The sequence below is a fragment of the Saimiri boliviensis genome, chromosome 6 (assembly GCF_048565385.1).
Source record: "Saimiri boliviensis isolate mSaiBol1 chromosome 6, mSaiBol1.pri, whole genome shotgun sequence".
NCBI classification, from domain to species: Eukaryota; Metazoa; Chordata; class Mammalia; order Primates; family Cebidae; genus Saimiri; species Saimiri boliviensis.
Genome location: NC_133454.1, coordinates 74,974,778 through 75,001,871, shown reverse-complemented (window position 1 = coordinate 75,001,871; position 27,094 = coordinate 74,974,778). Strand labels below are relative to the sequence as shown.

General features: G+C 36.7%; 3 protein-coding genes across 3 annotated transcripts; 1 reads left to right on the top strand and 2 right to left on the bottom strand.

The window, feature by feature from the left end:
- Positions 1 to 4,436: 4,436 nt before the first annotated feature.
- Positions 4,437 to 5,384, bottom strand: LOC101038713 (olfactory receptor 51L1). Its single transcript, XM_003923377.1, has one exon. The coding sequence runs from the start codon at positions 5,382 to 5,384 to the stop codon at positions 4,437 to 4,439; it is 948 nt and encodes a 315-aa protein (XP_003923426.1).
- Positions 5,385 to 13,374: 7,990 nt separating this feature from the next.
- Positions 13,375 to 17,756, bottom strand: MMP26 (matrix metallopeptidase 26). Its single transcript, XM_003923378.2, has 6 exons — positions 17,658 to 17,756; positions 16,104 to 16,315; positions 14,873 to 15,021; positions 14,122 to 14,247; positions 13,493 to 13,654; positions 13,375 to 13,403 (listed from the first exon to the last, which is right to left on the bottom strand). The coding sequence occupies exons 1-6, from the start codon at positions 17,754 to 17,756 to the stop codon at positions 13,375 to 13,377; spliced, it is 777 nt and encodes a 258-aa protein (XP_003923427.1).
- Positions 17,757 to 26,149: 8,393 nt separating this feature from the next.
- On the top strand, positions 26,150 to 27,094 carry LOC101048488 (olfactory receptor 51A4-like). Its single transcript, XM_010334235.2, has one exon. The coding sequence runs from the start codon at positions 26,153 to 26,155 to the stop codon at positions 27,092 to 27,094; it is 942 nt and encodes a 313-aa protein (XP_010332537.1). The 5' UTR covers positions 26,150 to 26,152.

Here is a 27,094-nt window from a genome sequence, read left to right as displayed (position 1 = left end):
TTTTCTGCACCTGGTAAGATCAACTTATAAGCAACATAATAGGTGTGGAGTTTTAGGAGCTAGACTTAGATTGTGGACCTAAAGTTACAATTAGCATGTCCTTGTTTATGGGGGGCAAGCAAAGAATTTACTCATGAGTGATCTGTAGGTAGCCCTTTTCAGATGTCTGAGGCCATTTACCTTTCCAGTCTGGCTGATATATAATGTTAGTAACAGTTATTTATGTGAAAGAGAGTGTTGCAATGATTCACCTTTAGGGCTTAGTATTCACTTCTGCACAAATCTGAGGGGTCTTGTAAATTTTATTTTCTTTTACACAGTTCTGAGTCAAATATGTATTCATATCAAAAAATACGCCTTGACCTTACCTCATCATCTATAAAAATAAATTCTACATGTTGTATTTAGAAATATCAAAAGGAAAGCCTTACAACTTTCAAAAATTACACAGAATATCATTGATATCAGTAAATATTTCAGTTATTTATTTATTGTCCCAGTTTCAAATATAGACTTAATTGTTTATTCTGCAACAATGCAACTGGGCTCAATGGGCGTTTTTTCCTTCACAGATTCAAGATTTTAAACTTGGCCAGCAGAGGATGCTATAGGGACACTTTTAGGAGAAATTCTTGTGTACCTCTCTGATTTTTCTCTTTTACAGTGCAAAAACCAGAGATACGTATGAGAAGTATTTAGTAATACTCACCCTATCAAATTTCAGCAATACCTATATTGCTAGACTCTTACTGAATCTTGCAGTTACTCTAGGAGCTGGCTTCCCAGCTGTAATCTATTTGGACCCTGAAGGGGTGTTTCCAGATTGTCAGTCCAAGCTGTGATTTGCTGCCCACCTGTACTTCAAAGAGTTATCAATTGCTTGCCAATGCGAGCTATAGATCCCTACCAAGGAGCCTCACCCCATCTGGTGCTTCCTTCTACTCAGCCTTGAAAAGGAATCAGTGTGTCACCTTGGTTCACCTACATCCCACAGAGGTGTCTTTCTTGACACATGCAATGTAATGACCCTTTCTGGAATCCAGTATGCTAAAATTATGCATTCTCAAATGAAGTTTCAACCTCAGGCTTGGGGAGGTCCTTCCCCATTTTCCAAGTTTCTTTTTTCTTTCAATATTCTCCCTTAGCTCTAGGGCAGGTGTCCCCAAACTATGGCCTGCAGGCCGAATGCGGCCCCCTGAGGCCATTTATCCGGCCCCCGCCGCACTTCAGGAAGGGGCACCTCTTTCACTGGTGGTCAGTGAGAGGAGCACAGTATGTGGTGGCCCTCCAACAGTCTGAGGGACAGTGAACTGGCCCCCTGTGTAAAAAGTTTGGGGACGCCTGCTCTAGGGTATTAGAGTTGTCTTTACCTTCTTTAAAGTTGATTTTCTTACAAAAATAATAAGTGTTTGTATTTACAAACTCTTATTCAAATTACCATGTGATTTTTGTCTTCTGACTGGATCCTGAATGACAGAATAGGCAAATATCTCCTTTAAAATACATAAAAACACTAAACATAAAAGCAAATTTATAAATTAGACTTAATTAAAATTAAAAACATTTCTAGTCATCAGACACGTCATTAAGAAAGTACATAGATTATAGAAGATGGTTATATATATACATCCTACAATGTCAGCTAAAGTTACAGGGTTACTTTTATTTCTCCAGGCTCATACATACACTGTGTTTGGTCCTCTGCTTAAAACTTAAGAGATTGAAAAACCATGGCTATTTCCTCTTGAATTCTTATCCTGTTTCATCTGCCTGCAAAAAAAGAAAAAGTGCCTGAGAATTTTATTTCATCTTTCTTATGTTACAGGTAGACAGGCATGAGTCCAGCAGGAGAGGACTTAATCATCTTAAAAATAAATCATCTTAAAAATAAAAAGTAATGAAAGTGGGTAGGATTGGCAGAAGGAAAAGTTGAGCTGTGAATCAGGCCTGAAGACAGCCTTGTCCAACATCTCGGGGAGTTTTGGGTATAAAATTGTCCAGGGAATTGGATTGAAAGGGCCAGACCTTTCTAACTTTCTACCTAGTCATTGAATGAATTAATGGATGACCCCAGGCAAGGCACACTTCTCCAGCTGAGGCAATTCCTAAAAAAGTAAAAAAGAAAAAAAAAAAAAAAAAAAAAAAGAAGGCTTTCTATTGGACTCACTGCCAGCATTTGGGGCTACAAATCTTTCATTGAAATAGGGCTGAAAGTACATACATATTTTGGTCCAACATACCCTATGTCATAGCCCTTTTTTTTTGTGGGAGGGAATGCAAAATGCTTTGGGTAACTTTTAAGTTAATTTGAAGAATGTTACTATGACATAGTCTTTCTAAACTCTTTGGTTTTCTCATGTTACCTCCTCTTTCTAGAATTCCTTGCCCAGTGATGTGTTGGGAAGTATTTTACCATCATGTCTTTAAGAAAAAATTTAAAACCCTGATGTACAATGTTTGCCAATTTCTGTGGTTTAAATACTTCCATCATAACCAATTTGAAACTACCTATATGATATTACAGAACATGAAAGCGGAAGAAGATATGCATGGTTTTCTCTTATGTGCCAGCTTCAGCACACGACTTTATTTCCAACTGTGTTCAACTGGTCAAGAATGAATTTGACCCACAATGCACAGTGAAAGTGTCAATTACTCTAATTCTCAATTCCTAAATCCTCAAGTTGACTACTTATTAATATCAATATTGTAAAATGTACCTGTTCCAATAATACCATTGGTTACATTTAATTTTGCTAATCTTTTATTTATATGTCTTCACTATTACACATTCATTATATAACATTAACATTATGCATTTTGCAGTTTATGTATCCCAAGTACTAACAGCAATAATTACAATAGTTATTTCAACTATTTAATAAGTACTTATGATCGTTGGGGAAGACCAGCAATATAGTGCTGTGATAAGGTAATAGACATGACCCCATATTCAAAAAGTTGGCAATACAGCTGAAAAGAAAGTGAGTTGATATGAAATAATAAAATATCATCCAAAAATATATCTGTATGTCATTCCAGTGAAAAAGAAAAAAAATGGTTATGAAAAATAAATTGGTATAAACACAATACTACAGATCCACATAGGCATGTAGTACAAGAAGTAAAAGTATTATTAAAAGATGAGGATTGAGATTGTGCACAACTCTCAATCCACTCATGAATTAAGACGTAAAATCCTGTCCTATAGTATTGAACAGAGTCAACACAATTTCCCAGATGTTTAGACATGTACTGTCAGGCCTTCACCAATTCCTGTAACTGAGTATCCCACTTTTTTAAAAAAATCTATTTTTTAAATCATTTTTTCCCCTTTTCCCTTACCTTTCAGCTCTTTAGGAATGCAATTACAACTTTTACATTCCTTTCTTTCCACTGGCCAAACCACCTGCAACAACCAGCTTATCTAACTCTGTGTTTGCCTAGAAGTTCCATAGAACAAGTCTTCAAAGAAACCAAGCACCCTACCAAATTCTCCCCTACAGGCGGACCACTGGATGACCCACCAGATGACTCAAGATAAACAGCCATGAGCAAGTCATATAGACTCCACAAGTCCGTGTGTCTTTTGCATGGCCTGCATATCAAAATTTCTTTTCTTAAAACCCTGCTTTCTGTCCAGAAAGATGAAGTGGTTCTTTTCAGTACAAATCTGGTCCTTACTCATCACTAAGCTCTGGAATAGTCACTTTGTTTTTACCACCCTTGTTCTTGTTATTTGATTTTGCAAGTGATAAGTGACTAAACCTGTATTTCTTAACACTCCCCCATATCTAACTCAGTATTTGCTGGCAAATTGAAGAAGCTGATAGATCTAGAATAGCAATAAGAGAAAGGGCACATCACTAAGTTATGAGATTAGAATTTCTGCATAGCAAACAGCCACAGCAGTAGTTCAAAATCCTGTCAGGAACTCAAGTTCCAAACCTGCCCTAAGAACTCAGAAATTTTTCATCAATGGTTATAACATTATAGCATGAAAAACAAAATAAGGGCAACGGTATTAGTAAAAGAGATAGAGATGGATTTCTGAGTTTTAGATAATTAACATGAGAAACAATATGAACATAGTTGCATTTAATAAGGAAAGATACTGCTATTATTATCATTAACAACGATGACAACTTAATAACATTAATACATTTCTATAGTTTTCAGAAAACTTGACTTAACACATACACTGTCTATTTTAAGTCTTGTAATGATCTGGAGAATACATAGGACCATAGTTGTCACAATTTGGCCAAAAAAAAATCCTGAGTTTCATATAGGTTAAAGATTAACCAAAATTACATGTATAAAAGTGAAAGAATTAAGATTTTAACCAAATGAGCAACACCCAGATATTTTACTTTTCATATACTAAAATAGTTTCCATGACATTTTCAGTGGAAAAGTTGGAGGATAGAGATGACTTAATACCTCCTCTTTAGACCAAACTTCCAGAGAATTCCTAGACGAATCTGCTTTGTTCTGACACTATAGACAATAGGATTAAGGACTGGGGGAAGAAGAAGGTAGATATCTGCCATGAGGATGTGGACTATGGGAGACAGATGCTTCCCAAAGCGATGGACCATTGACACCCCAATAACTGGCACAAAGAAGATGAGCACCACACAGATATGGGATGCACATGTGTTGAATGCCTTTAGCTGCTCTTCACGAGATGCAATACCCAGCACAGTATTAACAATCAGAACATAAGAAAGAAGTATGAAGATCGAATCCACACCTAGTGTGGCAATGACTACACAAAGCCCATAAATGCTGTTGATCTTGGCATCTGTACAAGATAATCTGAGAACATCCTGGTGCAAACAGAAGGCATGAGAGAGGGCATTGCCATGGCAGTAGTGATAGTGTCTCAGTAGCAAAGGTGTGGGAAGTACAACTCCCAAGCTTCGCAGTAAGCAGGTCAAACCAATTTTTCCAATTACGCTGTTGGTGAGGATGGTGGGGTAGTGCAGTGGATGGCAGATAGCAACAAAATGGTCAAAGGCCATGGCCAGCAACACTGAGGACTCCAGGAATGTGAATATGTGGATGAAGAACAGCTGAGCATAGCACACACTTGCCTGGATCTCTGGAGCATCCAACCATAACACAGCAAGCATGGTGGGAAGTGTGGACAGGGACATCCCCAGGTCATTCACTGCCAAGATTGAAATAAAGTAATACATGGGCTGATGGAGTGAGGATTCCATCCAAATGACAGAGAGAATTGTAATATTACCCATAAACGCTACCAAATATGCAAGACAAAAGAGGATTGAGAGCCAAGAATGAACATTCTCTAGTCCAGGAAAACCCCTCAGGATGAATATGGGCTCCATAGTATCACTGTTATTCCAGTCTACCATAGTGACTTTGAGTAGCTCAGCAAATAGTAAGGAATGGGTGGTTTTCTTCCTCATCCCTCAAAGTTGTCTCTTTTGAGCACAAACAATGGAATCAAGACAAAAATATGTCTTTTCTTTAACCTCACAGAGGAAGGAAGGTGGTTACCTGTTGTTGGCTCTATGTAAGGAACATTTCCCAATATTAAGGAGCACCAAATTCTGGAACAAAAATGTGGACTACACCAATACAGTCATCTCTGACAGGAAGTGTGTGGGATTTGCATTGAAGACACTGAGGAATTTAAGCAACATGAGAATAGAGAAAAACTTACTAATTATTATAAAGATGGAAATAGAGGGAAGTCAGAGTAAATTTCTATGGATTTGATGCATTTCTGGCCAATAATATTCTTGAGTTAATCAGTTATTGCTTCTAGGCTATCCTTTCATTCATAACAATCAAATTGATCCCACGGACTCAACATAATTTCTATTCAGATGTCTTTTATTTAATGATTTGTAATATTTAAACATTTTAAATACTTAATATTTTAGTGATAGAAAATAAATACCTCACATATGAAAAGAGAGGATGAACAAGAGAAACATAATCTGTAAGCCCAGCAAGCTTTATTGAGCTGCTATTTAACTGACATAGTTTTGAGATTTCTAGTATAGCAACTATTCCCGGCCTAAAAAAAGTCTTCATAGTAAAAAATAACTATATATACAGTGCTGTGTGTGTGTGTGTGTGTGTGTGTGTGTGTGTGTGTGTGTGTATGAAATAAGAGCTTAAATAGTTTGAAAATAAATCTTTAGGCCATAACATCACAATGTAACTATGAAAGTCCATTAAGGGCAGTTTCCTTTCTGCTCTCCCACAAAAGGAGAACAACACATTTAACAGTTATCTATTACACATCTTAAAGAGGTACTATTCCACTTTATTTCTATTCATCGTGTCCTTGATTGAATGATTTCTCTCTTCAAATGATACTTATCGTACCATTTTTAAAAGAATCGTCAATTCAAATATTAAGTGGTTCTTAATTTTCTGACCCACTTGCCCCTACTTCTGTGAACTCATGGCAATTCAGAATTTAGATTTTAAATATTCACTATCAGTGCCTCTTAGAAACAGCCAAGATCTCTCTGAGTCTTTCAAAACATGATGCTAATGTCTGGCTATATTTTTCCTCAGCATTTTTTATTGCAATAGCCTCCCCTCCTGTGCTGGGTACCAGTGTTGCCCTTGCTATATCCTGTGTTGACGGCACTAGGTATAGTAGCTGAGCATTATGAGATCATCTGCTCCTTCTGTTATCTAGTTCTTTATTTTAACCCTGTCTAGTTCCATTAAGTGTCCCTGAGAAAATTACTTACCTTGTCCCTTAGATTCTGGGCCTCATAGACTTCAGCACAACCTCTCTGTAGCAACATCTCAGCATTTTCCTCATCCCTCCTTCTGGACCATTAGTCCCTGATCTCTGGAAAGATTAACATAATACTTAGCCTCATCCTAAAGTAAAAATCTATCCAAATGTGACCTCAAATTCATATCACAAGGCTCCAGATAGCTAACTGCTTCTTTTTCTTATCTCCATTATATTTAATAAAAAGCTTTATTTAAACAATTCCTTGATGGATTCTTAATCTCAGTTTCATACCATGAAGACTGAAAGTTCTTAGATTGCACAACCTAGAATTCCAAAGAGGAAGTGACTTAGAATCTACACCTGAGGAACAAAATAAAATACAAAGCCATCTTCTGCATGTAATAAGAAGAATTTTTCTCTTTCTCTATTTTTACCCAAGTCCAGGCATCTCCCATCTTCTATGAATCAGACTCTACCCTGGTACTCGTCTCCAGTCTAGGCAATATGAAGGGTTTCATTTGAGACCCTTGTCTTAAACAAAGAAGTCAGCTACCCATCAAATTATTTACAACCAGCAGAGTCTGTGTTTACAGTATTTATTTTTCTTTACCCCTAAGCAATATTTTTCTCTCTAGTCTTCAATATCACCAGCTGACTTTTTCTTCCTCCTCACTTGGAAAATTTTCTTTGACCTCCTGTTGTACAGCTGAGCTCATAAAAATGATATAAGTATTCACATTGAAATATATAGAACACATACACACACACACACACACACACACACACACACAGAGCACACAGAGCAGAAAGAGAGAATACTGTGGCCACAGTGGAGAAGTGTTTTATTTTACCCCATGCCAGGAAAATATTCCATATTTTCTCCTTTAATTCTTTCAACCCCCAAATAAATCACATTTTCTTAAATTCTCACAAAGGATGCAAAGAACAAAGAACAAAGTGGATCACCACTCGTTAGAATTGTCTTTGTTCCTGCCCTATGTGCAGCTCCCTTATGTACAGATTTCCATGTTTAGGAAACTTCAGTTGTAGGCTGGCCAATAGATTTGAAGTTAGGACAGGAAGTAATATTTCTATTTGTAATTCGTATTATTCTTAATTGTGTATATTTAAGGTGTGCAGAGTGTTTTGATATACACACATATATATGCATATACATAGTGAAATAATTATTACCATATGTCTGTGTGTGTGTGCATGCACGTGTGTGCCTTTGTGTGGGATGAGCTCCTAAGCTCTACTCTCTTGGAAAATTTTCAGTATATAGTTTCTGTGGTTTTAATTCTTGCTCATGTTGGTTTATCCCTCACCTAAAAAGAGTTCCCATTTCTAAAATATTATTAACTCACTGCATTATCTCATTGGTTTATCCCTCACCTGAAAAGAGTTCCCATTTCTACAATATTATTAACTGTGGTCATGTTTTATATTAGATCTTTAGACTTATTTTTCCTGCATAATTGCAAGTTTGTACCCTTTGAGCTACTTCTCTGCATTTCCTCCACTGCCTGGGGTCCCAAAACGCCTTTCCACTCTCTAGTTCTGTGTGTACTTTCTCTTTCTTATCCTCTCACTGCCCCGTCTGTCATGACTTTTACTTTTTAAAATCCCTTTATTGTCTTTTCTCTATTCATTTCCTTTTGACTCTGTTTCTAGGTCTTGACAATGATTCTTTGTAGTTCCTTGTTGATTTTAGTACAATTCAATCACATTGAGGTTGAAAAGAAATAACAGAAAAGAACTGGGAGTAATAACAAGACTATTTCAAAGAGCAGAGGCATGAATAGGTTTATGTCACACATTCACCTATTCCAGGTAATTAAGGGAGAACTAGTGAGGAGACCATTTTTTTATAGCCTCTCTAGCATCTTAGCTGCAGTTCTCAAAATCTATTCTCCAATAATAAGCTTATGGCTTATCTTAAAATTGCTGAAAATAATTGGAATAAGATACTATAGTATTGTAATAAATTTAAAACCTTTTCACAGATGACAATAATTCTTTTTCCTTTTGTGTAAATGGTACATCATCTTTCTCATAATTTTACTCTCCCCTTTTTTTTGAGACAGAGTCTCGCACTGGGGTGCAGTGGCACAATCTCAGCTCACTGCAACCTCCACCTCCCTGGTTCAAGCAATTCCCCTACCTTAGCCTCCCGAGTAGCTGGGCTTTAATTCTTGCTCAGATTGGTTTATCCCTCACCTAAAAAGAGTTCCCATTTCTGCACCCGGCTACTTTTTTTTGTATTTTTAGGAGAGACGGGGTTTCACCATGTTGGCCAGACTGTTCTTAAACTCCTGATCTCAAGCAATCCACCCTGCTCGGCCTCCCAAAGTGCTGGGATTACAGGCATGAGACACCATGCCCAGCCTAATTTTACTCTCTTTAGCAAACTATATCCATATACAAATATGCCAAAATCTACCAACTATTTATTTATAATTTAAAAATTAACACTTACCTGAAATTTAAACGTAAGACAATTGCATCAATATCCCTAGTTAATTTGCAATCAGTAGCCCATTTCCCAAATGATCCATAGTTTCATTTTGTCTTTCTCTGACTAAACTTTTCTTCACTATAGGTAAAGTCATATTTTCTTTCTGTTCCTATTTCTGTGGCTTTCTCTCATTTTGTCTCATTTTATATGTCAAAATATCTTTACTATCTTTTCTAGTCTCCTTCCTGCTGACATTTTTTCTATTTTGTTTTTATCTAAATTTGTGTCTTTTCAGCATGTAATCCTCTATCTTTTCCATTTCCTTTGATTGGCTGTTTCTTTCTTCTGATTTTTCTTTGCATTTCTATGGTTTAAGTCCTTGCTCTCATTGGTTTATCTCTCACCTGAGAAAAGTTCCCATCTCTACCTGAAAGTCAAACCTGTACTGATTAAAGATGCTACAATTTTGATTCTATATGAACCTCAGGTTTTGAAAACCTCTGACTCTGTGAGTAGTGAGGCTTGAATGCTTCCACCATGTCTATAAATACTACTGGTCTCTCCTGGGGTAGAAAATTAGGGATTGGTGTCAGAGTCTGCTGGATCCCCAGAGATGAAATGACCATAAAAAGCCCTTAACCACAGATATGGCAAAAGCATATGATCATAATATCAAAAATAGTAGGAAAACATCCTTCTGTTCATCCACTATTCTTAGTTCTTTTTTCAAATGTAATAGTTTTCTCTGCTCAAATGAGTGTAAGAAGGTAAATTCATGATAATTACTCTGGCCCAGAAGAATACTGAAATTTCAGCTTTAATTAGGGGCATTGCACAGAACAACAGTGATGAAGTACAATGATAAGTCTTTCCATTATAAGGTGTTTTTTACATTTCACTGAACAGAGTTGTTTATTAGTTGTGTGCTTATTAAGCATTTATTAAGCAACAGGGTTCAAGGAGCCATGCTAAGCACTTTAAAGGCAAAGGCCGCTATCTAGTTCATCGCTACTTCCCCAGTGCTTGATATGAGGCACGACCTCCCAACACGTTTTTTTTTTTTTCCTTATATATTGGCTATCCTACCTGTTTGCATTTATTTGTAAATTTTGGAAACAGATTATCCATTTCTACCAAGATATATATTGGGACTATTATTGAAAACATATTGAATCTATAGATCAATTTGGGGAGAATTTAAACGTTTAGAATATAAGATATCTAATCCATGAGCAGGACTTCAATTATTTAAAGTCTTTATGTTTTTCAATATTATTGTATACTTGTCTGTTTGGAGATTATGTATTTTATACTAGGTTTATTCTCATTTATTTGACATTCAATTGTGCTAATGTCAATAGCATGATTAATTATTCTTTTCTAAATCTTTGGGACAGATAAAATAGTAAACGGTCTTTTTTTCAGAAAAACTGCTAAACTTATTTTTTATTTTTAATAAGTGATCTGTAGTCTCATTAGGGCTTATTTTGTACCAAATCACACCTCCAAAAGTAATGTCAGTTTCTTTTTCTCTTATTATAAATCTTCATTATCTTTTTCTATATGTGTTGCTTTTTCGCATTGGATAAGGTCTACGGTGCAGTTGAGGAAGAAGGGATAAAAATTGTTTTAACTTCTTTTTGCAGATATCACAGGTGTAGTTATCAAACATTTTACCATTAGGTATGTTTGCTAAGATTTTTTGTACCTGCTTTTATCAGACAATGTGGTCATCTTCTATTGCTCATATGTTAAGAGATTTTGTCAAAAATAGATGCTGAATTGTACAAAATTATTTTAGGTTTATTGAAATTCATGTTTTGATGATCCATATTATTTTTATTTAATATCCTATTAATGTGATTTATTAATTATCTTGACTAATTTTCCAATATTAACCTTGTCTTTCTGGAATAAACTCAAGTTGGGAATGCCATTGTCTTTTCATTATTGATTACCAGAACTGATTCGCAAATATTTTGTTTAGGATTTTGACATCAATGTTCATCAGTAAGTGCACCCTGAAATTTTCCTTACCATAATGTCTTTGTCATGTTTTGCTATGAGATTAGCAAAGCTCTAAAATACCTTGAGAAATATTATTTCTATTCTCCCCAGGGAGATTTTGCATTTGCTGGTATCTTACATATTTATAAATTAAATGGCCATCCCAGGGTAGTTTTAATTATAGGTTTGCTAGTTAATCCTTACAGACAGTTCAGTTTTTCTCTGTCAGCTTTAAAACTAGTTGTGGAGAGACATAAGTAAGGACTACATTATCCAACATTTATAGCACTGTTTAGATTTTCTACTTATTCCTTTACCTATTTTTGTAAGTTTTAGTATCTAGAAATATGTAGTTCGGATATACATTTTGATATTTCTTGGCTAAAAGTTTTTCACTAAGTACCTTCATAATTTTTCAATGTCTGCAGTAATCGCATGGTATCTGCTTTCCTCATAACTCATGTTGGTTTGATATGCAGTTTCTTTTCTATACTACTAGTCTCCTAGTAGTTTCATAGTTTCATTGATCTTTCAAACAGTCAACTTTTCAGATGTTAGGTTCTCCGAAGCAAATACAAAGGGAGAGTTTGAGATGCAAAGGACTTGTTAGGAATTGAAACCCGTGAAGAGGAAGGAGCAGTGCTGGGCAGAGGGTAAAGCTAACCTGCAAAACAGGCCTGACAAAGTCTCAGCCAGAACCCTGTGGCTCTCTGGCCCACGAAGGGACTTACACTCTTGCTTTCTTCGTTCACTTAATGTGGGATGCCCTGGGAAGGATGTGGCCTCAGGGACCTGGTTGTCTCAAAGTGAGACAAACCATGGAGGAGGAGAAAGTGTATCTGTGCTCTTGTGATACCCTATAACCCAAAGGGTTCTGACCGATTTTGCTCACTTCTCTCTAATATACTTTCCTGCAGTTGCTCTTCGGAACTCAAAATTTTCTTTTATACAGAGAAATATGCATTCTTTAGAAATTAGTCCCAAATACTCTTTGTATTTTCATTTTCAAAAGGTATCTACACTGAACTGATCATATTAGCTTTTCATTGATAATGAAAACACTGATATTAAACTATTTTCTTTATAAGATATTCCTTTCATGTGGCTTTGTCTTTTTTGTTTGTTTGTTTTGTTTTCCTTTTTTAGATTCTCCTTAATAGAATCTTTCCAGATCCATTTTGAATGCTATATTTAAGTACTAGTTTTACATCCTCAGGTAGAATGTCTTCACTTCAGCTTACCACCCAAAATTTAATTTCCTCATTTCAGGCTTTTTATTACTAAGGGGACATTGTTTGAATTGGAATAATACATTGTGTCAGAAGATCCTCCCAATTGTCGTGACTCCAAATAGGAAGATAAGTGCTTATGTCTGGATAGGTGAGTGGGATGATCCTTCATTGTAACACCTGTGGTAACTTTTCACGGCTTCTACTCTGCATTTGAGTACATGGTGCTGACCCACCCACTCTCAAATCTTCATCCAGGATTGCTTTCCCTAAACACAAGCAGCCAAAGGGTGGACTGAACAGTAGAAATTTGTATCTAACATCTCTACAATAATATCAATGATGCCTAAAATTGAGTTTCCAAAAACTGACTAAAGTGGTTACATTCATTTTATATAATTTAGCCCTATGACAGTAAAGTTATGACAATTATTTAACAAATGTAAAAAGTTAGTCATAAAGAAGTTAAATGACTTAACTAAAGTCTCATATCTAGTAACTAGACAAGCCACTAAGCCAATTGGTCTCTATAGCTGGCATATTAAATACAGTATAGAAAATAACATTTATTAATGTTATTATATCTATGTAGTAAAATGCAGAGGTCTATTCCTAAGCCTCTGCTTTCTTTTCTTGCAGTCCCATGGCCCTTTCTGCCAGAGTTCTCCACCACAGTATATTCTTCTTTCTTGTTCTAATCACAGTGGTTGAACATAGTAAATGCTGAGACATATCAAATTGTGAGGAAAAAATGTTACTCTTCAAAACAATCTTTATTGTGACTCAGTAGTGTTTTGAGTGTTGATTGAGCTGCCCTGACTAGGTTGCATTCTTTAGGGCTTCATCCTAGCTGTCCCCAAGGCTGCTTTGGTGCTTTGAGTTCTATGATTCTCCAATAAAGTTTCTGAAAAGACCGGTTGAACCAGTCCTCTGTCCCAGCATTAGGGCATACCAGCTGAGCATTTTTCTCCTATGGAAACAGAAAACAAACAAAAACCAGTAAATTTCAGTTGGAATTTCCTGCCCAGATCCCCCTTCTCTTCCTTGAGCAACACAAACCATACAAATCCTGGATCCTTTGGATATCATCAGCACTGAGGTGGAAGGTTCTAGGGTCGTGATACCAGTAAGTGGGGTACATTATGGAGTTCCGATTCCCAGAGTGCTTCAGGCCCAAAGAATGCCCGATCTCATGAGTTGCGACCAGGAACAGATTAAATCCTGAAAAAAAAAAATAGAAGAAAAAAAAGGTAACATTAATTCTGTATAGGGAATGCAGAAAGTGTGCGAAAAAGAACAAAGAAAGGAGAAAACAGAAAAGAAGAAAAGGGCAAATGTTAGATAGAAAAGGAAAAAGTGGGCAAGGAGGGAAAGAGAAGGCTAAATGGAAACCAGATGGTAAGATATTTGAACAGCTGAAGTGAAAAAGACAGATGAACAGAATTAAGAGGTTGATAAATGCAAGCAAAAAGATAAGAAGAAAAAAAAACACAATTTGACAATGTGTTTATAATGGGAGCATTTGTGTTCAGAAATGATCCCATCACTCTCCACTTATACAGAAGATCTGTTCCTCAGCCGAGTCTTCTACCTCACCCTGACCACTCTGGATCCCTAAATGGAGACCATCAACACTGAACCCCGGGTTCCCAGAGAGTTCTAACACTCACACCAAACAAAGCAGTTACCTGTGTTGGAAGCTGACCAATGTTCATCCTTGTCAAAATGGACAACTCCAGGATTTCCAGAATTTGGTAAAAAGGCATGGCCCAAGAAACCACCTGGCCCATCAAAGGGCCAACAATCTTCATGGTCTGTGGATGACAGAAGCTATGATCACAGTGGGGGTGGAGGGAGAAACAAGGGCCAGAGTAGTCTTAAGTAAATGGGGTGACAGAGACAGGATACTGTGCAACAGTCTACCACTGGGGTGTGAGAGGGCCAAGGCATTATGTATACAGAGAAATAAGGTAGCTCAAACATTTTACCACTCTCTTATCTAGGGTGAAAAGAAAGACAGGCAGATAGCAGACACTGAGCAAAGCTTACAAGTTAGACAGAAATAATAATAACGTCTTCCGAAAATAATAGGGGAAATAAGAAAGAGAATTTAAACTATACAAGTTTTTGTAAGTAGACTGGATCAACTTTGAATAGCATTTCAGCAGATTTAGGAGCTATGTATCATCTTTTTGAAAGGAAAGTGTTCAATACCCCCACAATATTCACACTGCAGCCAACACTTCCTCTTTATTTATTGCTTCATGTACTAAAAGTGTCTTTCCTGTGTTGCAGGATTTGCTTTGCATTAGGATTTTGTCTGATTTTTTTCTTTCCCAGAAACTTGAATATGTGAGCTGGGTCTTTACTTAACGATGGAAACCCTTTGTCCTTTACACAGGGCATATACATATCCTTTTTCCGATGTCAATTTCTTACCCCACTGCCAGAAAGAAATCTTGATGTCTGCTTCTTCATTCTGCACTTGCTGGAATACCAGAGGGGTCACACTGCTCCAGATAGAAACTGCATTATATATACTGTCTTTCACTGTGGATGGCTTCATTTCATGTGGGTAATTGATAATCCTGAGGAAAGTAATCTCTAAATGAAATAGTTCAGAGGTATGAGAATTATCCTAGCTATAAACACGAATAATTCTACTTTGAGGAGAATCATTTAATAGTTTTAGGTCTCATTTTGCTTATTTATAAAGTTGGGCTAATCTCAGACTAACTAAATCAGAAACCTAAGGAATTAAACATGCAAATATATATATTTCTAAGAATTCTAACAATAGCCCACATTATTCTTAGGCTAAAGTCTAAGAACGACAGCCCTATCTGGTGGTTCTGGAAAAAAATAATTAAATAAAACAATGTGAACTAAATTAAATTAAAGTAAATGTATAGTATTCTACATAAATTAAGATGTATAGCATTCTACATAATTTAGTGCTGTTTTGCTTTAGATATCTAAAATATATTTAGCATCCCCAATAGAAATGGTAACCTAGGCAGAAATTAAGCTTTCAAAATTGTATCGTAGAATCATCCATATATCCACACATTAAAATTCAGAAGAAAGGAAAAGGATAGTGAAAACGAAGTGCCAACAAAACAAAGGGAAAGGATAGTGGTTATGCGCTACTTTTTTTTTTTTTTTTCGTCTTTCAGGTTTTCTTTTTGTTTGTTTTTTCGAATTAGTTTTTATTATACTATGTCTTGAAAAGTTTTGTTTTTATTATTTTGTTGCTAGTTTCTTGTTTCAGTCTTTCTACCTGAGATGTGCATGGTTTACAAACTACAAATATAGTCTGGTAATATCCTGTTTGTTTGTGTATGTAGTATTACCAGTTGAGTATACCCATGTAACAAATCTGCAGGATCTTCACATGTACCCCAGAACTTAAATTATAATACAAAAGAAGAAAAGGAAAACAATCAGTAATAAGAAATCATCTGACAGTTATGCTCTACTTTCTAAAGAGATGATTGGAGGAAGCTAGAAGAGGATGTGGGAGTACTGCCTTCTTTGAGGGCAATTCTGGGCTTTGAGCAGGCTGCCAATGAAAGCAGAAGACAATAGACGTGCCCTAGCAGAGACCTTACGGAAAGCCCTTTGAAGTCATTACCCCACTCATTATCCTCTAGGCCTTAATAACAAGCACCTGTAAGTCAGAGTGTACTTATCCCACTTGGATCTTCCTGGCAAGATGGAGGTGTTGGACCCATCAGGCACCCCACAGCGGGGCTGGTGCAGCATAGCATGCATCTGCATATCAAGTAGGCCTGTCCCATTCTGATGGAATTGTTGCAGGAGCTGTGTTTGTGTCTCGAGTTGCGACTCCTTCTTGGTCAGGAAAAACCGATGGAAATAGTCCTGAATTAGATCAAGAAGGATGAGTACTAAGAGTCAGTAGGGAAGACCGACATGTCAGTTACCTTGGGCATAGCCTTCTTTGAGGGTCTCAGAAGGATGGTGCTTAGTCTGGCCTTCCTAAGTCTCCTGTTTTCAGTCAGATGATGGCAGCCGTCCCTAATTTTTCATGCCACAGTAAAATGATATTAGGGATAGGGGACAGAATAAAAATAACCTGGATAAGCTGTAAAAATTTTTAAAAGACAATGCTTCCAAGTTTTTAGATAGAGAATCGCAAGTATAAACATCATGAAGTTATTGCCTGGGAATTGCCAGGGGAAGATGGCCTCTGATCTTTCTGACTGATGAAGGTTTTCTTAATCAGGACTGAATCAGTGACTCCAGGACATAAAATTTAGCTGCTTCTGCATTCCTTATTTCATTTGCATTTACACATTCCATTTCATTAAACTACTTTTAAAGAGCTCATCCTTTCCTATTCTTTGTCTCCACTGATTTTTCTGCCAGTCTACTGTATTAAATCTAAACACCTATCTAAAAAAAAAAAAAAAAAAAAAAAAAAGGAAGCAGCACATTGTATTGTAATTAGGCTTTCTCTAACTACATTTGAAGCCTAGCTGGACTCAAAATACTTCAAGGGCAATGCTCATGTCTGATACAGCTTGATCTATTCCACAATGCTTATGATAGTACTTGATGTAAACCTATTGACTGTTTCTTTTTTCAATTATATGACTGCATTTTTATGCCTTTGTTTTATTATCAGCTAAGCTGGGCACTCAGAAGCAAATGACTTTTTGAATTTCTCTGGCTAAGCATTAGGAAGAAATTTGACTAGGTTCCTGTACAATTACAAAATACATGACGGCAAGCAGTTTTAACAATGTTTAGGTATTTTGGATGCTTAAACAGTTTGGAACAATTCATAATTTTTTAAGAAATTGAAAGTGTATGGTAGACTGATTTGGGAGATTACTCAGTCAATATGAAAGTCACATTAATTCATTTGAATTATCTCACCTGATCTCTCACTATCTAGCAGTCTCAGAGACCCATATGCTGGAGTATTCACTCTATGCCATACAGAAGACAAAGAGAGTGAGAGCTCAGCAATGGGGCTGAATTAGGCACAGAAGGCACAGTGCCTGGGGCCCAAAATTACTTTTAGAGGCTATAAAAAATTTAAAATTTTTCTTAAAATTAGAAGAGAAAAATGAACACATAGATTGAATAAAATGTTTTCATATATAATATTATTTATCATTATGCCATGCACACACACACGAAATAAGAGCCCACAATGGTCATCATGTAATAATGTGATCCTGAGTAGTACACCTACCTTAACAAAGTCCCATCCTTTATGATCTGTATCAGGGGGCACTGGAATGGTGAAACACCAGGGCAAGAAGACAGTAACTCTTAAGATGGCGAGCTGCATGGCAAACACTCATTTGTCCCACTGCCTGAATTCACGCACCCAACTTGGGCCAACGGACCTTTATAGCTGTGCCAGCAACATCCAATTACTCACCCTGCCAGTTTGCCCTTTCTTTGAATCTGTGAATGTTGTCATTGTTCATACCTGCTGAGGGCAGAGTGACCAGCATGCAAGGGTGACAAAAGCAGCCATGGGATTTATTTTTACTCTCAATTCACACGTGATGGTCTTCAGCATCCCAGGCCACAGACTTGGTTAAGGAAATACAGGTCAGTCTCAGAATATAGGGGGCATCATTTTTTAAAACAGAGAAAAAAACAAGAAACAGGAGGTGTGTGAACAACTCATTATAGCTTTATCTATAGAATAATTTATTTACCATTCAGAGACGTACAATCTTGCTCCAGAAGCTAAAAAGAGAAAAAAGAATAAAATCAAGGGAAATAAATAATGTCCGCTGTAATAAAGATCCAGATCAGAGTATGAAAATCTACAATATTTATGTAAAAGAGACCCAGAAAAACACAGAAAGAGGTAGTTAATAGCTATTTGTTGAAGAAAACAAAGCATTGATAATAAGTTACACACACACACATCTATAGATGTATATGTATAGATACATATACGTATATATCTCATAGTAAAATATTTCAGCTCATTGCCTTAGAAATCACACAACTGGGCCAGGTGCAGTGGCTCATGTCTACAATCCCAGCACTTTGGGAGGCTGAGGTGGGTGGATCACCTGAGGTCAGGAGTTCAGGACCAGCCTGATCAACATGGTGAAACCCTGTCTTTACTAAAAATTCAAGAAATTAGCCAGGTGTGGTGGCAGGCACCTGTAATCCCAGCTACTCGTGAGGCTGAGGCAAGAGAATTGCTTGAAGCCGGGAAGCGGAGGTTGCAGTGAGCTGAGATCATGCATTGCACTCCAGCCTGGGTAACAAGAATGAAACTCTATCTCAAAAAGAAAAAAAAAAAAGAAAGAGGGAGAGAGAGAAAAGAAAAGAAAAGAAATCACACTACTCTGGGAATGGATCTTAACTCTGCTACTTAAAAGCTGTGCTACTTCAAGCACATTATTTAAAAATATAAAGCCTTTGTCTTTCTCTGTAAATTAGGAACATTAATCATATTCACATAATGACAGTAGCAGAGATTGAACTTCACTGGGTACACTGTAAGTCACAATTAATAAGACCTCCCTTACAATTATTATTGCATTCACACAGATACAGAAATTAAACAGAGACAAAGACCTGGAGACATTAGGAGAAATGAATTAAACCTGCTTTTATTGAGCACTTTATGGGTTCCCAGACCTGAACCCACCTCTTGCATAAAGAAGACACAGCGGAGATAGATGGAGTTCCATGTATCCTGCAGGAGTTCATCCTCTAGAAACCACATGGCTACCTGCTGCACAAGTTCTCAGAGCACAGGATTTGCCAGGATACTTTTATTCTCTTTGACTTATCCCTGACAGTTCCTCCAAATAAACCAGATGTCATGAAATGACCCTGCAGAGAGTGGAAATCTGTTCAAAAATAAATGGGGTAGAAAAGGTTTTATTACTTCTGACTTACCCCACAGCTTCTAGATGCCCCATGATGAAAACAAAACCAAACAGCAGATTTTAAGAACTGAAATTTTCAGGGCATGGTGGCTCATGCCTGTAATCCTATTGCTTTTGGAGGCAGAAACAGGAGGATTCTTCGAGCCCTGAAATTTGAGACCAGTCTTGGAAACACAGGAAGACTCCGTTTCTCCAAAACAGTTTTTTAAAAAAATCAACTGGGCCAGGCACGGTGGCTCATGCCTACAATTCCAGCACTTTTGGAGGCCGAGGCAGGAGGATCACATGAAATCAGTAGTTTGAGACCAGCCTGGCCAACATAGTGAAATCCAGTCTCTACAGAAAATACAAAAAAAAATTAGCCAGTCATGGTGGTGCATGCCTGTAATCTCAGCTACTTGGGAGGCTGAAGCAGGAGAATTGCTTGAACCCAAGAGATGGAGGTTGCAGTGAGCCGAGATTGTGCCACTGCACTCCAGCGTGGACAACAGAGTGACACTCCATCTCAAATAAATAAATAAAGAAACAAACAAACTTGGCATGGTCATGTTCACTTGTTGTCCCAGCTACTCAGGAGGCTGAGAGGGGAGGATCATTTGAGCCTGCGAAGTTAAGGCTGCAGTGATCTGTGATCAAACCACTGAGTTCTAGTTTTGACAACAGAGTAAGATCCTATCTCCAAGAAAAAATACAAAATAAAAATAAAAGAAACAAATTGGAAGATAATGAAAAATTTGTTAAAATATGCAATAATTGAGGGCTTACTATAAAGCAATTCTGTATTTTATTCCTTTGGTATAGATAAAAATACAGTATAAAAATTTCATAGGTTAAACCAATGAGACTCAAAGAGGTGAAAGAACATACCAAAGTCACACTATTAAGGAGTAGAGAAAATTAGTGTCAAATCTAATAACAAACTAATTCATCAACAGGAGTAAACAACATGATATATATGTGGAGGCAGGTCAAGAGATAGATGAGAGATAGATAGATGGCTACTACTCAACAGCTGCAGACAGCAAATTACTTACACATGCAACAAAATAGACAACATTAAAAACATGTTGAATTAAAGATGTGGGAAACCAAATGGTAGTCCTATATGAGGCTCAAGAACAGGGAAAGCTAATTTATAGAAAGCAATGAGTATAGTTGTTGCCTCTGTCATGGATAGAATTCTTGGTAAAGGTGCACAATGGAAATTTCTCTGGGAATGAAAAGTCTGTTTCTTGACTGACATCTGGGTAATACAAATATATTCACTTTTTGAAACTCACTAAGCTGTATACTTAAGATTCATATATCATAGAGACCATTAAACCTCTATGAAAATAAATACAATTTCAGTGAATATAGAAAACAAAAATATAGATTAATAAGGTACCAAAAGCAGCACCCATTTCACCATAAGGAATATAGGACTGTAATATAAATCGTAATGTATGTGGTCAAATGAGCATATAAATAATCATTTTGCTGATGTTATTGTCATGTGTGTGCTATATACCGGAACACAGGTAAGCAATGGAACATCAACAAGAAGAATTAATAAAACAAGATATTTGTGATAAACTTGGAAAAGAGAGTATGGTTAATCTGAAAAAGGCAAGATGGATTTAAGACTGCCTATGGAAACAATGATGTTTATTGTTAGGCAAATATGGTATAGAGACAGTTATTCCTGATAACCTCTATCAACTTTGTAAAATATGAATTTGTTCATTAAAATGCCATGATTATATAGGCCTCGTTAGATTCTCATTTCAAAGATTAATAAGCCAGGGTTTAGGGAATATAAAACTCTTTCCATGGAAATGATAAATATATTAATATTTACATTCATATCTGACTAACTTTAAGTCAGATTATGTATTAAGTGAGGCATGCTGCTTACCATTACCAGCAGATCTTCATCAATAATGTCATCAATATATCTTTAATGTTCTGAATAAATTCAAAAACCTAAGCTCAGTGGAGTCATCATGAAAGAAATGATGTGAAATGCTAATAAAACTTATTCAAAACACATAGCAGATTTGAAAGAAGAGAAAATAAAAATATTATCTGAGTCTCTCGCATTTTCTCTGGTGTTCTGAACAAAGACTTCTTCAGGATGGTTAAAAATCAGGTTAAATCTCCCTATCCCATTGAAGGAAGGTGACCGGAGAACCTCCCATAGAGCATAGTTCTTCAGTCACTCAGATGTGTTCTTGAAGTTCCATTGTAGAATTGTTGATAAATGAAACTTTCCTGAAATTTCAAAATATTCTGTACACAATAAATATAGACAATTTTTATTTGTCAGTTGACAAATTGATTAACGAATTGAGAAAAAAAGAAATATAAAGAAGGTTTCATATTTACAGGCCCATACATAACACTGTGAGTTCACTAATAACAGCAAGCTCAAGTTGCAGTAATACATGTAGCACAGGATTTGGAACTTAGAAGGAACCCATTATTCATTAAATGAATAAAAGTGTTCAGTAAAAAAAAATCTCATAGCTGGTGATGAGTGTTTGAATACTTAACAAACTAGTGATACACGTGAGCATGTAATTCAAATCACTCAACACAGTGCAAGTGATCATTGTAACAAGTTATAGAGCACATACAATGTGTCAAAGATGTACTTTCTTCATCAACACAACTACTTGCAAAGTAAGTGTTTTATTGTATTCATCTTGTAGTTAAGAAAATGAGATTTTGACTCATTCGATTGTCATTTGGGTGGTCACAATGCTCAAAGTGATATATAGAAATTAACAGAGTATTTTATTCTGAAGGCAGAACCTTTGATCACTGTACTAGACTTTCGCTTTTCATGAGACGCCCCGTCTCATGGTGACACAGTCCTCTTTAATGCTGCTTCTGGAACTCCCACTATGTCCCATGCAATCTGATATGGTCGGCACAGATGAGCAGCCACCTGTAAGCCTGATCCAGCACTCAAATACATGAGTGCTGAGTACTGAAAGTCAGCTTAACTAAGAAAGCAAATGAGTGACTTATTAATGATTCAGCTGCAGATAAAAGAAATAATGTGTTGAAAGTGTAACAGTGTTTCTGAAAACATAACATGCATATAAATCACCTGTGGATATTAATAAAAATGCAGATTCTAATTCAACAGGTCTTGAATGGGCCAAATATTCTAAATTTCTAACAAGATCTTAGGTGATACCAATGCTGCTGATCCAAAATCATACTTTTTAAGTGGTTATGAGTCAGAAGGTATTGGCAATGTAAGGAATGAAAGACTTGTGAATTTAACTGGAAAAGTTTCATTCTCAGCAAACTGACACAAGAACAGAAAACCAAACACCACATGTTTTCACTCATAGGTGAGTAATGAACAATGAGAACACTTGGACACAGGGAAGAGAACAACACTCACTGGGCTAGGTGTCGGAGTGGAGGGGAGGGGAGGGGAGGGACAGTGGGTGGGTGGGGAAGATGGGGAGGGATAACACTGGGAGAAATGCCTGATGTAGGTGACGGGGCGCGGCGGCAGGGGGGATGGAGACAGCAGATCACCATGGCATGTATGTACCTATGCAATAATCCTGCATGATGCAGGATGTGCACATGTACACCAGAGCCCAAATAATAATAATAAAAATAATAATAGATACTAGATTTTATATTTTATTTTTAAAGTTTAATATTATTACTACTGGCAAAATTTATAAAATAAGAAATTTAAACAATTCAAAATTGTTTCCTTTAGGGAGTGTACTGAAGATGGCAAAGGAGAGGCAAATAATTGTTCTTTCCTTAAATCTTTATACTGTTTGATTTTTAAAAATATAAGCATGTGTAATTTTTATAAAACATATAGGTGTGTTTGTGTGCATACCTGCATGTATGTCATACAGTACTTACCAACAGAGATACTCATACTGAAACATGCATTGTCATGAGAACATCATAGAGTGCTCCTATGGATGGATGCCCCTTTGTATATTCTTCTGAGAGCAATTTCCACAAAACGTTTGTTCCGTGTCTTAAGGTTTCTGCTGGATATTAAATTCTATATTTTGTGAAAGTACTCACAAGTCATATAACCTTTTCTGTATAAATTCATTTTCTAACCTCTTGGACTAAGCAAGCTCAATGTATCATGCTTACCTTGTCATATCTTGCTAGTAGATGCTATCTTATTCTCATAACTTCTTTAGGGTATAGTCCTTTTCTTCTCTCATCAGACCCAACACCTCACCCTCTATTTATGCTGCCAATTGTCCCTAATTTATGGCCTGCTTGTCATTAAACTAGACAACTGTGCAGCATTCTAGTTTCCTCTAGAGTTTCTAAAAGTAACATCTTTTAAAGTAAAATAATTTTCTTCCAGAAAGGAATGGCATTTTCTAAAGAAAGAAATTTTTATATCCTACTTTTCCTGACTGATTACGAAGTACTTTTTTATCCTATTAACAGGGCTGGTGGCCAGGCTCAGTGGCTTACGCCTGTAATCCCAGCACTTTGGGAGGCTGAGGCAGGTGGATCACCTGAGGTCAGGAGTTTGAGACCACCCTGACCAACATGGTGAAACCCTGTCTCTATTAAAAAAAAAAAAAAAATAGCTGGGCTTGGGGCGGGTGCCTGTAATCCCAGCTACTTGTGAGGCTGAGACAGGAGAATCGTTTGAACTCAGGAGGCAGAGGTTGCAGTGAGCCAAAATTGTGCCACTGCACTACAGCCTGGATGACAAGAACAAAACTCCATCTCAAAAAATTAAATAAATAATAAAAAGAGGGCTGGTATGAGTTCAAAGTTATTAGCTGGATTGAATATGAAGGAATTTAAAACTCAGATTCTAAAAAGTATACCTTGATTAAATGATTCAGAGATATTAAAGCAGTTACTATATGCCAAAAATAATACCAACATCTTGGCAACCTAAAGTTTTGGGAGAATGATTGCTAGAGAACATTTTGCGGGAAAATCAAAAGAGGAACGGTGTCTCCATATGTCCACAGGAAGAACTGCGTGAAAGGGAGGTGATGTCAGTGACAGAGAAAGCTGAGACCGTGAGGCCTGAATGGGCTATGCTTCATATACAAGCCAGGCAGAAGGGTCCCAAGCAGCAAAAGTGCCAGTTCTTCTCAAACAATTCACTTACCTTAACAATTTTAACAATAAATACACTTTGAACCTCTGTCCTGGAGGGAAAGAACCTCCAATAACTCTATTCAGTCATATGGATCAAATAAGCAAATAATCTTGCAAGCCCTGTTAGAACACATCTTCAGTTTTCCACTGAAGACTCAATCTCATTTCTTTGAGATTAACAACAGAAGCAACACTTGGGAGTTAGAGGACCCTCGGCTTAACAGATACAGCCCTCAGTTGGTAGTTGGGCTACTTGACACAACTGGATTAGTGTTTAAGGCAGACAGCCATCATACTGGTATTAGTCACAGTAATAAAAATTTATTTATTGCCCTCCTCTGATTTTGTGTAAGGATCTTCTAAACTCTAGGTAAATATTATTTTAACACTTGACTGATTTTCTTCATTGTGTTTTGTTTGTTGCATATAATTTCTTATTCAATCCAGAATTTCCTAGGCATTTTTTTAAAAAATGTTACTGTAAGTGCTGGGGTACATGTGCAGGACGTGCAGGATTGTTTCATAAGCATGCCAGGATGGTTTGCTGCACCTATCAACCCATCACCTAGGTATTAAGCCCAGCATGCATTAGCTACTTGTCCTAATACTCTCCCTCCTCAACCTCAACCCCTGACAAGGCCCAGTGTGTGTTTTTCTTCTTCCTGTGTCCGTGTATTCTCTTTGTTCAGCTCCCACTTATAAGTGAGAACAGTGGTGTTTGGTTTTCTGTTCCTGTGTCTGTTTGCTGAAGATAATGGCTTCCAGCTCCATCCATGTCCCTGCCAAGGACATGATCTTATTCCTTTTATGGCTATATAATATTCCATGATGTATAAGTACCACATACAAATCCGTCCTAGAATTTCTTTACAAAGGCATATAATGAGTTAAGAAGACAATGCAGAAGCATTCAGAAATCTCTGGTAGTGAGGAAAGAAACAAAGAGAGAAAGAAAAGCATTGAGTGATAGACTTTGACAACAAAAATTTACGTTGTTTCTCTATGTGATCAGTAATCAGTAAGAAAAATAGAAAATAATATAGGATGAGTTATTCTGTAAACAATAGCAATAAAATCATAATGATCTAAAAATAAATTTCATAAAATCTTCTGTAAAAATAACAACATATTTTTGAGAGTTATAAAAGATTTGAGGAAAGGAAAAGAAAACCCATGTTTACATAGAAGACATTGTATATATGTCTCTTTTTCTGAATTTTATGTAAATGCTTTGCACTTTTAAAGAAATTATTATAAATTTTTAACACAATTTTAAACAAATTCTTTTACACCTGAATTTTTATGACAGAAATTTTAAACAAATTCATAAACAGGACATATATTGCAATATTTATATTAAAAAGCAGGAGTCTCAAGTCTTTGACTTAGATAATATTTGTCTGTATAATTATCTCAGTTAATCAGTAGCCCTTGTATAGGACTTGTATCTGTTCTAATCTGTACCTATTTTAAAATTAGATTTTGATATCAATTTGCATTATTTTTCTCCCAGTTTGTTTTCAGTTGAGTCTATCTATTTATTTCTCCTTTTAGGTTTGTGTCTAAGAATTATGTCTATATACCTGGTGTCATAACACCTTAATGAGTTCAATAGGATTGAGCCAGACATTTGAGCCAATCTGCTTATTACTTCTACAGAACACCTCTTCTGAGCATCTCATCTTTTCCATCACATACTGGGATGTCCATTCGCAGTACCTCTGAAATGGAAATCTCTGTTTTCTACTTGGTTGGGATCCCAGGCATGGAGCATGCCAACATTTGGATCTCTATCCCCATATGTCTCGTGTACACTGTTACCATCCTGGGGAATTGTACCATTCTATTTTTCATAAAAACAGAGCCTTCTTTGCAGGAGCCCATGTATTATTTTCTCTTCATGTTGGCTCTCTCTGACCTAGAACTATCCCCCTCCTCTCTCCCTACCATGTTAAGGATTTTTCTGTTCAACGCTCCAGGAATTTCCCCTGATGTCTGTATTGCTCAAGAGTTTTTCATTCATGGATTCTCAGCTATGGAGTCATCTGTACTTCTTATAATGTCCTTTGATCGCTTTATTGCCATCTGCAACCCCCTGAGATACACTTCCATCTTCACCAGTGCCAGAGTCATTCAAATTGGGCTTGCTTTTTCTCTCAAAAATGTTTTGTTGATCCTCCCCTTTCCTTTCACTCTAAAACGTCTAAAATACTGCAAGAAGAACCTACTGTCCCAATCCTATTGCCTCCATCAAGATGTGATGAAACTGGCCTGCTCTGACAACAAGGTCAACATCATCTATGGCTTATTTGTGGCTCTCACAGCCGTCCTAGACTTGACATTTATTTTCATGTCCTACATGTTGATACTGAAAGCAGTGTTGAACATAGCATCACAAAAGGAAAGGCTCAAGGTCCTCAATACATGTGTTTCCCACGTCTGTGCTGTGCTCATCTTCTATGTGCCCATTATCTCCCTAGCTGTCATCTACCGGTTTGCCAAACACAGTTTCCCAGTCATTAGGATCTTCATAGCTGACGTTTTCCTGCTGGTGCCTCCACTGATGAACCCCTTTGTATACTGTGTGAAGAGCCAGCAGAAAAGAAATCTTGTCTTACAAAAACTGTGCCAGAAGAAAAGCTGA

Excerpts from the sequence above, each read along its gene's own strand:
- LOC101048488 (XM_010334235.2), top strand. The coding sequence starts at position 26,153 with ATGTCCATTCGCAGTACCTCTGAAATGGAAATCTCTGTTTTCTACTTG.
- LOC101038713 (XM_003923377.1), bottom strand. The coding sequence starts at position 5,384 with ATGGTAGACTGGAATAACAGTGATACTATGGAGCCCATATTCATCCTG.
- MMP26 (XM_003923378.2), bottom strand. The coding sequence starts at position 17,756 with ATGCAGCTCGCCATCTTAAGAGTTACTGTCTTCTTGCCCTGGTGTTTC. Across the intron at positions 16,316-17,657 it reads AAGGATGGGACTTTGTTAAG|GACTATTTCCATCGGTTTTT; the intron begins GTAGGTGTACTA and ends GATCTAATTCAG. Across the intron at positions 13,404-13,492 it reads AAGGATCCAGGATTTGTATG|GAGAAAAATGCTCAGCTGGT; the intron begins GTTTGTGTTGCT and ends CTGTTTCCATAG.